General features: G+C 39.5%; 1 protein-coding gene across 3 annotated transcripts in view; it reads left to right on the forward strand.

Moving 5' to 3' along the window:
• TEAD1 (TEA domain transcription factor 1) overlaps positions 1-10,252 on the forward strand; it is a 258,914-nt gene extending 248,662 nt beyond the window's left edge. For 2 of the 3 annotated variants that reach the window (XM_007471413.1, XM_007471414.1), the window contains 2 exons: positions 4,648-4,800; positions 10,041-10,252. In XM_007471413.1, the coding sequence (XP_007471475.1) occupies positions 4,648-4,800; positions 10,041-10,154 (267 nt within the window). In that variant the 3' untranslated portion in view covers positions 10,155-10,252. The remainder of the gene's footprint in view (positions 1-4,647; positions 4,801-10,040) is intronic. The other variant, XM_007471415.1, reaches the window with a different exon arrangement.
• The last annotated feature ends 903 nt before the right edge of the window (positions 10,253-11,155 follow it).

An 11,155-nucleotide genomic window follows, 5' to 3' on the forward strand; every position in this document is an offset into this window, starting at 1 on the left:
CCCCCCCCCCCCCCCCCCCCCCCCCCCCCCCCCCGCCACATTACTTCTAAGAAGGCAAAATGATTTGAAAGCGACTGAGATAAAGAAGGCCAGGAGGAATCCCGTGCCAGCCCTCCGACTGTCTGAAGTCAGCCCTGTGCTTGCCAGTGTGTCAGTCCTTGAGTGGTGTTTATTCACAGATGTCCAGGACCTCTCAGGTCCAGGAGCCCAACCTGACTTTGTGTTGAGGCATGAGAGAGAGGATGCATTGGGTGGAGAGAGGGAGCCGGAGATGTTTTTCAAGACTTTGGGCTGAACAAGGCGGATTTGGGATGCTGCAGGCCCTCATAGCTTCCCGAGCACAGGATGCGCATCCTGAGAATGGTGTTAAGGAGGGTTATGCTGGTAGAGGAGGATGTAAGTGAGTTGACTAGATGGTAGCCGTAAGCTTGGGTGTCATGAGCTTTACTAAAAGGGTGGTAGTGGGAACCCAGGGAGACATTTTGAATGGTACTTAGAAACTGACTGGATATTAAATATTAAAGAGGCGGAAGAGTCAAAGATCACATGTTTTATGCTTAGGAGGACAGTGTAGCCACCAGCAGAGATAAGTAAGTAAGATGTTCAACTGGAAATAGTGAGGGACGAATATAGATGCAACACTAGGATTTGGGAGACAGGTAAAGACTGAAAATATCAATTGAGAATCCTGAGCATTAAGGATAATCAAAGCTGTGGGAATGGAGAGCTAGCTGCAGAGAGGGAATAGCAAGGAAAATCGGGATCAAGATTAAGTTTGGATAGTGGCAGCCAGACCTGGGGTAGGTGGAAAGGGAGACATGAACAGAGAAGCCCAGGACAAAGAAGGGTGAGGGAGGGGGGAAACGAGCTCAAGGCAGTGTCTGGGTGAGAATGTGGCCGTGTAATGAGACACAGCTGGGAGACCTGGAGCCACATGACCTCCATCTCCCCTGAGAAGGAGGAAGCAAAGGTACCTGCTGGTGGTTGGGAGCACAGAAGGTTAGTGTTACTGTTGCTACCAAATGGCCAAGTTGTCAGCGCTTACCTGTAGATGGATTTCCTGCCTGGACAGGTAGGTACCTGTGAGAAAAGATGAACCAGATAAGTAACTCAGTTTCCTAGATGTCAAACTATTCTTCAGTTCATCCTCAGCTAACATACCCAAATCTCTTTATAAGTTCAGGGAACAGGGAAAGGTTGTCTTCGACTGGTGAAATCCCAGGTATTTTCATGGAGAACGTGCTGTGGTGTGGCAGGTGGAGTTTTGTAATTAAGCCTTTAATCTACTTGGAGTATGTTTCTGCATTTGGTGTGAAATGGGAGTCTGCTTATATTTTCCTCCAAATAGATAGGCATTTGTGTCAAAGTCATTTATTAAATCATTTATTTTCCAACTGAGTGGATCTGTCCCCTTTAAGTTACTGCATATACTGGGGTCTGTTCTATTCCACCCTCTATTAATCTCTACATGTCCCAGTATTGTGTTGATTTGATTACAGTGGCTTTATAGCATGTTCTGATATCTGCTGGGGCAAGTCAATCTCACTGCTCTTCTTTTTCATATATTTTCTAGGCAGGTAGCCAGCATTTATTCTTCCAAACTATGAGAGCATTTTAAAAATGTAAAGAATGGGCTTCCCTGGTGACGCAGTGGTTGAGAGTCTGCCTGCCGATGCAGGGGACGCGGGTTCGTGCCCCGGTCCGGGAGGATCCCACATGCCACGGAGCGGCTGGGCCCGTGAGCCATGGCCACTGAGCCTGCGCGTCCAGAGCCTGTGCTCCACAGCAGGAGAGGCCACAACAGTGAGAGGCCCGCGTACCTCAAAAAAAAATAAAAATAAAAAAATAAAAATAAAAATAAAAATGTAAAGAAAAACAAAAATCTTGTTTGAGCAACCTAATCGTTTTTTGGGGTTTTGTTTTTTGGACGTGTCATGCAGCATATAGGATCTTCCCGCGCCCCCTGCAGTGGAAGTGTGGAGTCTTAACCACTGGACTGCCAGGGAAGTCCTGAGCAACCTAATTGTAATTGCATTAGATTTAGACATTATTTGGGGACAGATTGAAATCTTTCCAATCAAGAACCTATTTGCATTTCTATCTGATTTTATCTATTTTAATAAGATTTTAGTTTTCATATATAGGTTTATCCCTTTCTTGTTAAATATATCTCTAAATATTATATAATTTGTTAATGCAATTTTTCCAGTTTCCAGATTTTAATTACTAGAATAGAAGAAAGCTCCTAGTTTTTGCATATCTATATTCTATTTGGCCATCTTACCATATTCTCTTATTTATCTCCAGCGGGTTTTGCCCCCTAGATTCATGGGTTTTCTCTGTTGTATTATCTTAGCAGCAGCAAAAAGAGAAGACTTTATTTTATCTCTTCGTTTCCAATGTTCATGCCACTTTTATTATTATTACTATTATTATTTTCTCACCTTCTCTTCATTTGCTAAAACTTCCAACACAGTTGTAAAAAGAAATAAAAGAAATAGTGATGCTGAGCGTCCTTGTATAGGGTTACTGATGTCAGTAGAAATAGTTTTGATGTTTTGACGTTAAACTTATTGTTGGTTTTTATAAATGGTCTTTATATTTAAATTCTTTCTTTCTATTCCTCTTTTACTTAAATTTTTTTATTAGTAATATAGCTGCAATATTTTATCAGATGCCTTTTCAGCAACTCTTACTATGTGATTTTTCTCCAATTTGTTGACATCATGAGTTAACACATGTCCTGTGTATGAACCACCACAGCATATTCCTGAAGAAAGTTCTGCTTTGGATACTTTGATGCATTGTTTGCTATTTTACGTAAAATGTTTGCACCTCATAAGTGATATTAATCTATACTTTTCTTTTTTATAAACTATCAACTTTTGGTATTGAGTATACATCAATTTCATAAAAATAATTGGAATACCTATCTTTTTCTATGGTATAGCATTGTTTGAATAACAGTGAAAATAACTGTTCTTTAAAGGTTATATAAAACTTAGCTGTGAAACCATTTGGTCTTTGGACCTTTTTCAGTGGTAGATTTCTAAATAGTTTTTAGTCATTTCCACAGTAATTGATCTATTGGAGTTTTCTACTTCTTTTTGGTTCAATATTAGCAATTTGTATTTTGCTGGGAAATCATCCTGTCCTCTAGGTTTTCCTTTGCTTTTATCGATTGATTGGTTGTTTGCCAAAGAGTTACATGAAGTAACCTCCTCTAAATCTTCTGAACAATAATGTAATTGTGGTTTTGTCTCTTTTCTTTCTTCTCCTTCTTAAGATTGTGAAGGGTTTATTTATTTTATTTTGTCTTTTCAAAGAACTAGTTTTTTTTTTTTTTTTTTTTTTTTTTTTTGCGGTATGTGGGCCTCTCACTGTTGTGGCCTCTCCCATTGTGGAGCACAGGCTCCGGACGAGCAGGCTCAACGGCCATGGCTCACGGGCCCAGCCGCTCCACGGCATGCGGGATCCTCCCAGACCGGGGCACGAACCCGTATCCCCTGCATCGGCAGGCGGACTCTCAACCACTGCGCCACCAGGGAAGCCCCAAAGAACTAGTTTTTATATCCTGTCTACATTTTAAATTTCCTTTGCGGGACTTCCCTGGCAGTCCAGTGGTTATGACTTCGCCTTCCAATGATGGGGGTGCGGGTTCGATCCCTGGTCAGGGAACTGGAATCCCACATGCTTCATGGACAAAAAACCAAAAACCATAAAACAGAAGGAATATTGTAACAAATTCAATAAAGACTTTTTAAAGAAAATAAGGTCCACATCAAAACAAAATAAAATCTTAAAAGCAATTTCCTTTGTATTGATTTGAGCTTTTATCTTTATTAATTTCCTATTCCTGGTTTTCACTGGTTTTGATTTATTTTGTAGGGTTTATTAATTTTTTAAGATGTGTACTAAGTTCTGTAACTTTTCATCTTTAATGATGAATACATGAAGCTGCTTTCCTGCAAGTATAGCTTCATTGAGTCCCAAAAGTTTGATGTAAATATTTTCTTTTTCATTACTCTTTAGATAGCTTGTAATTTCTTTTTAAATTCCTCTTTGATCCAGAGTATCTAAGAGTGTCTCTCTTATTTCTAAGTGCTTCAGTGGGGTCTTCAAACTGCATGTGTATATTTTTTAAAAAACCCTTTTTTAAAAATATTAAAGACATAACACAGTCAGGGGCTCATGATCAGTGTGAGGTAGTTTTTCCTAAAGCAGAGAAATGAGCTGCATTGGTTGTTGACCTGTGAGGCCTTGTCACAGTAAAGAAGGATTTTCTGTGGGCCCTCTGAAGAATTGTGACTGGCTGGGCTTGCTCTCACAGATCTCGAGGTAGAGAATCACTAAGCAGGCAGTTATATTTTTTTCTAACCTTTGCTGAAAAGCATCTTTACAACTTTTCTTTAAAGCTGTCATCTTCCCAAGTTTAAAAAAAAAAAAATTTCCAGAAAAATAATGGATTCTGAGTATGGTGTTAAGTTTGGAGATAGGATTTTTTTTAATGAAGTAAACTACGTAAGTAGTGCAGCATATAGCAGGTGATTCATGTTGAAAAAGTAAAATGCTTTTACAGGCAATAATATCTTTTATGTATTTTGAAGTCAAAGGTGTAAAAATGCTCAAATCCTTTTTCCCTCACAGACGGAATATGCAAGGTTTGAGAATGGCCGATTTGTATACCGAATAAACCGCTCCCCGATGTGTGAATATATGATCAATTTCATCCACAAGCTGAAACACTTACCAGAGAAATACATGATGAACAGTGTTTTGGAAAACTTCACAATTTTATTGGTAACTATTTGTCTCTTTCATGTTTTGTCAGACTCGGCCATGAGGCTGGTGGGGAAGATGGGCCTGGGAGGTGCTGGGGCTTGGGCCAAGGGTAACTGACTAGACTGTGGGGCTGGGCCCCAGGTGGTCAATCAGTAGTTGAATTCACACATCCATAGGGTAAACTTGGTTTGGCTCAAGTTTGTGGAAGAGAAAGGGGTCTCATCTGGCCGGGCTTTCTAAGCTTAGCGGAACTGGAATTTGGGAAGGGAGGGTGAGGGTGATGATACAACTAGATTCTTAATTCTGGCTGCACATTAGCAAGACCTGGAGAATATCCTAAAAATCCCGATAGTAGGGCTGCATCCTAGATCAATTAATTCAGGATCTCTGAGGATAGGACCCGGGCATGTGTATTTTCTAAGGTTTTCTAAGGTTCCCTGGGTAATTCCAGTATTAGCTAAGTGTGAGTCTCAGCAGCACCATGGTATACAAATCATAAATGAGGCAAAAGCTGAGTCAGCAGGTTTGTGCTTCAAACATACCTAGACTCATTTCATGAAGGATTTACAAGGCCTTATTATTATAAGTAACATACATTAATATAGCAAAATATAAATCCTCAGTACCAGGAGAAATATAAACTAGAATACAGTCAGTGGCATAACCAGGAGCCGGGGGGAGAATATTTATGGGCTGAAAAGTATGGTCAAAACTTAATGGGCAGCTAAAGGGCAAGGAAAAAGCAATGGTGCTCAAGGCCCATGATGGGAAAATTTTCTGGTTCCCCTGGGCAATGCTCGGTGTGTTTTTTTAAATTTAACTTTAAAACAGTTTCTCACGGGGACTTCATTTGGTTACTTAGGAAGGTTAATAAGTACAGTGCTCCTCTCAAAATATACCTATAAGATATACAGTAATGGATTTCATAAAGCTAATTTTTAAAAAATAACCTTGATTAAACCAAAGGCAAAATGCCAAAACAAAATTTGGTGGAGACAATTTTGCAAAAAGGGGCAGCAGGACAATATTGTGGTCAAATATTCAGCCCTCTGAAGGCCTACTTTGTTATTCTTTGTTACCAGGTTTAAGAACTAGAAAACTTAGAGCAAGAATTCTTTACCTGGACTTTTTGGATTCAGTGGGACAGTGGTTCTCAATCAGTGATGTGCTGGTTTAAAAAAAAAAAAAAAAAAAAGGCTCTCCCCTAGTTCCTTCCAAAACCCTGATCCGTAGCTTTTGCCCATTTCCATTGTTGCAAATACAGCTTCCATGGGCAATTTCAAGCTACCAATATTTGTCCAGCTCATGAAATTCCTTCATATTTAACAATAACTTTCAGAGCTAGTAGGGGCCAGCTCTTGTATGCCACTGTAAAAAAAAAAAAAAAAAAAAAAAAAAAAAAAAAAAAAAAAAAAGATAAAAATCAAGAAATTAAAAACCTTCTGCATATCAAGATATTCATCCAGGAAGCTTTTAAAAATTCTGAAGGATGGGACCCAGAATCATGGTTTTGGTTTATTTTTACTGCTCCCCAGGTAGTTCTGGTGTGTAGCCAGGTTGAGACCCACTGCTATAGGGGATTGGTTAAGTGAGCCACAGGGAGCCTCAGAGTTCACAGACACGTGATTATGGGTATACAATTGTCAGACAGATAATTTTACATCTAATTTTCATTTATTCCAAGGAGAGAATCTCAGTGGATTCTCATATGTGTCCATGTCCCTCTGAAACTTGGAAACTAGCAGTCCAGGAGAAAGTTTGGAAAACATATTATAACTATTCATTAGTATCCTTTTTCTAATGGTCTTTGGTGAAAATTGAGCAGTTCAAGGTTTCGGGTGCTGGCAGGTACTTGTCATTATAGGTGTTCTTTGTTGCTATTTAAGAACAGCTGGATCACCTTAGTGCTCAGATGACCGGAAGGTGTGTGTGACATCCTGCTGTGGACATTCAGTTGCCTCAGAAATTAACCAAAACTCTCTGAGTGGATGGCCACCCCCCTCTTCTGGAGGGAGTCTTAGATGTTTCTTACAAACCAGTGAGACTGTTTCAGCACATTAAGGAATATGTCCTCAGTCCCTAAAACCCGACTTCACGGCACAGCCAAGATAAACATGATCAGGGAAAGTTATAAGTGTCTATTACCCACAAAACCTGTGTAACTATATCAGTAATGCTCCCTTGGAACACATGACTGCCATCCATTTAACCTACCAGGTTAAATTAATTTTAAAATGTATCATTAAGCAACTATATACATCCCTTTGATATGAAGAATCAGAAGCAAATAAATATAGAATTAGTAGCAAATAAATATTTGCTAGAAATAATAGTTTTCTGTAGAAAAACTGAAATTAAGCCAGCACTCCTGGGCAATGAAAATGAAGTCATCTCACTGATAAACAGGAGAGATCATACTTTTCAGCACTTCCTCAGGTGTAGGGACATGGCCAGAATGACAGTTGCTGGACACAGTTGCAGATGTTTTACTAGGAACATTAGATACAAAACCTGTATCACCGCGGCCAGTTCCAGGCCTTACTGGCTGGTGGGCTAGACTCTGGTTTCGTCAGAATGATTCAGGAATTGAGGTGACCCTGTAGGTTTGGGGCCTTAATGGTGGCAATCAGACTGAGGAAGACAGCGACTGAATTGTGGGCCAAGGATTCCGATCATCTTTTGAGGTCATATTCAGACGTACAGGTTGCTGGAAACATTTTTTTTCCTTCCTCCTTAATCTCAAGCATGAAGCCTAAATAGGATATAGCCTTTCATAGAAAGTCTGCAAGAAGGTAAAATAGATCATAGAGGTTCCAGGTACAGTGCTGAATCTTTTGTACATATATTATGAAATTCTCACTGCAGAACTGTGAAGTCATTTTTATTCCTATTTTATGGATAAGGAATGTTAGTCCTTCCTGAGGTCACAGAGCCAGTGATAGATATAAATTAAGATTTGAATTGATGGAAAAGACACTTTGCAGGATGTCATGGTCATGGAGTGAGAAGACTTGGGTTTAGGACTCAGCTCTACTTTATGACCTTGGGTAAGACATTTAAAGTCTCCAGACCTCAGTTTCCTCCGTTTACAAACAAAGTGCTCAAGTCTGCCCTCTCCACCTCAAAGGTTATTGAGAATGTTTGCATTCATTTGGCTAAGTTATGGAAAGGTTGTACTAGCTGCTGAAATACAGTGCAAATAAAACACAGGAAATCTGGGCCTTGTAGGGAGAACGAGGTGGGTAAATAGGTGATGACTATGCAAGGCCATCATGGCTGCAGTAAACTTGTGAAACAGACATCATGGGAGCACAGAGTAGTTGAACTGCCTGAGCAGGCACCTGCACTTGGACTGAGGTGGGGAATTCTCAGGGATGTTAAAAGATGATATTTAAATTGCCTGATGGACAAGCAGATATTTTTCAGATTTACCAAGAAAAGGCCCGTTTGGTGGGTGCATACTGACATGTCAGCTGTGGGGCTGTGGTGAACTAGACAGGTGGGGTCTGGTGAGGGAGGCAGGCATTCATCAAGGACAGGGAGTCACAAAATGCATGTAATTCACCTGTGGCTGACGGCTGGCAGAGGTCGGTGCATGGTGACAAGAGAACGTGTAATAGGAGGTCAGGGAATGCTTCCCTGAGGAAGAAACAATTGAGAGGTGTCTCCAGATGGATAGAGAGGCAGAGAGGGTAGGGAAGAATACTGCACGTAGGTGGGAATGTGGTAGGAGGAGGACTGGAAACAGAGCAGTGCGGCTGGCCGGGTACGACCGGCCAGAATGGGCCGCTCACTCTCATCCTTGTAGGATGAGAACAGGTTTTCTCTTCATCCTAAAGTCTAAAAGAGGCCATTCAGTTTTTAAGCAGGAGTGTGTTGTTGTCAGATTCATATTTCTTTCAAGGTTACTGTGACTACTGTGCACAGGTGAGACTGGTGCCCGGCAAGGGTGGCTGCTGGTGGAGGAGTCCAGGTCAGCTTTGCTGGTGCCTTGGGCTGTTGCGGGGGGGGAAAAGGGAGATGGATTCAAGAACTATTCAGGAGGTAAAAGCAGCAGGACACGGCATTTGTTTGGATATAGGGATGAGGGAGAGAAAGATTTCAGGGCTGGAAGACTTGCATACTTGGAGTGTTTGATCTGCAAGGGAAGTGGCAGGGAGTGAGACTAGAAAAGCAGGTGGGTACCAGTATTGAAAAAAAACTTTGTTACCCAGAAAAAAAAAAAAATTAGATGCTTCATCACTGTATCAATGCATTTATCTAGAGCAGCATGGCATAATGGGTAAGAAAAAGGTCTTCAGATTCAGAAGATCTGGGTTTTTCGTTGACATTAGTATAACCTTAAACAAATTAACCCCAAGCATCCTCCCTTGTCAAAGAGGGAGTGATATCGCACCTGCTCCTAGAGTTGTTGTAATATTATATGAGATACTTTCTGTAGAGCATTTAATACTGAGGAGGTGCATAGTAAACACTGAACAGATGGTGGCTATTATTCTGTGAATTTCCATCCATTCAGCGAATACAGTGGACCCTTGAACAACATGGGTTTGAACTGTGTGACTGTTCTTTTACTCCGCATATATTTCACTGAGTCCAGGCACTGCATGTTAGTACAGTGGTGAGCAAGGCACTCACAGAGCTTATGTTTCCCATTGGCTATCGTGAAACAAAATTTAGTAGAGGTTTAGGAATAAGATAGGAGACAGTCCCTAGGATAAATGACTGTCCCATGGAACAGAATTATAGAAAATTCTGTGTTGTAAAAAAAATTGCACCACCACACCCCAAAATAACAAAACAAAACAAAAACCCCACACTAATTCTTGTGGTGTCTTCTGAGGCTCTCTGAGTGAGACCCAATCTGTAAGGTCTTTCTTACACATGGTAACTAAGCTTAAATAGGATTTAAGTCGGACCTGTAATATCCTGAGTTTTTGCTGGAGGGGGCGGAGGGAGGCTGGGCAGATCTCTTAACAATCCACTTTTTGAACATTGGAATCCATATTCCTCTCCAAGTAAATCGTAGTCATCATGGCACAGATGGAATATGTTTCCATTCATGTGGTGTTCGTTATAGATATAGATCTAGATACATAGATAGATAGATAGATACTTTAAAAAATATTTTATTGACATATAGTTGATTTACAATGTGTTAATTTCTGCTGTACAGCAAAGTGATTCAGTTATACCTATATATATTGTACATTCTGTTGCATATTCTTTCCCATTTATACTTTTTTTTTTTTTAACAGGTGGTAACAAACAGGGATACACAAGAAACTCTCCTGTGCATGGCCTGTGTATTTGAAGTTTCAAATAGTGAACATGGAGCACAGCATCATATTTACAGGCTTGTAAAGGACTAACCGTGGTTATTTATATATAGAGATATCTGTATATACACACACACATATGTGCACACACACACACACTCTCTCCATGATCGAACGACTGACTGTAAACCTCACCACACAGGGGTGCTGCCCTGGCCCTGAGGTCACCCCAACTTTTCTAAATCCTGTTTGAGTGAAGTCATTTTTTCATGTGTTCATACTCATTGTAGCTGTGAAGTTCTGGTACAGTTGTAAAAAGAGAAATCGAGTTGTTTCTGTGTGTTATTCAGATCCATAGCCCACAGTTCCTCAGAAAGGTGAACCTTAAGAACCCAAGTCTCTGTCTGCAGAGACCTGTTTCTCGTTGTGGTAGAAAAAAAAATTAAGACAGAGCATTTACCATTGGACATTTACAGCCTTTATACAAATGTATTTAGTGTTTTTTATTTTTTTCCAACATAAAATTCTTGTTTTAAGATACAAGTAAAATTAATCTTTAAATATAAATGTAAATTAGTACACAAAACTAAGAATCTTTAGACTTATCTTTGTAACAAATTAGGGTGGAAGTTATGAAAGAATGTAATTCACTAAATTATTTTTTAAATGAAACTTTTCCTTTTTGAAACCAAATGTTAAAATATAGCCTTAAGAAATGCTTGGTAGAAATATCCTAATGAGACAAATTTGTACTTTTTTCCTCAAGGTTAAAACTAATCTCCTAATCCATTAAACTCTTGAAACAGCTATTACAGAGGAAGAAAACTTCACCCCTTATCCTTAACATATATAGTATATTTAAAAAATATAAAAGTGTATTGTACTAATGTGATGATTATTTAATGAAAAAGAAAAGATGGCTCTTTTTGCAATAAGTAGATAAATACTGAAAATCTAAACTTACAATGTTTATAGTCTTGTGTGTGCAGTTATATTTTATATGGACAACCAAATTTTTTATTAAGATGAGTAAATATTTGAACCACTGAAATTTAATAACAAAAATTTAAAATTGGCATGAATACTGCACTGTG

Source organism: Lipotes vexillifer, unplaced genomic scaffold (assembly GCF_000442215.2).
Source record: "Lipotes vexillifer unplaced genomic scaffold, Lipotes_vexillifer_v1.1 scaffold6, whole genome shotgun sequence".
NCBI classification, from domain to species: Eukaryota; Metazoa; Chordata; class Mammalia; order Artiodactyla; family Lipotidae; genus Lipotes; species Lipotes vexillifer.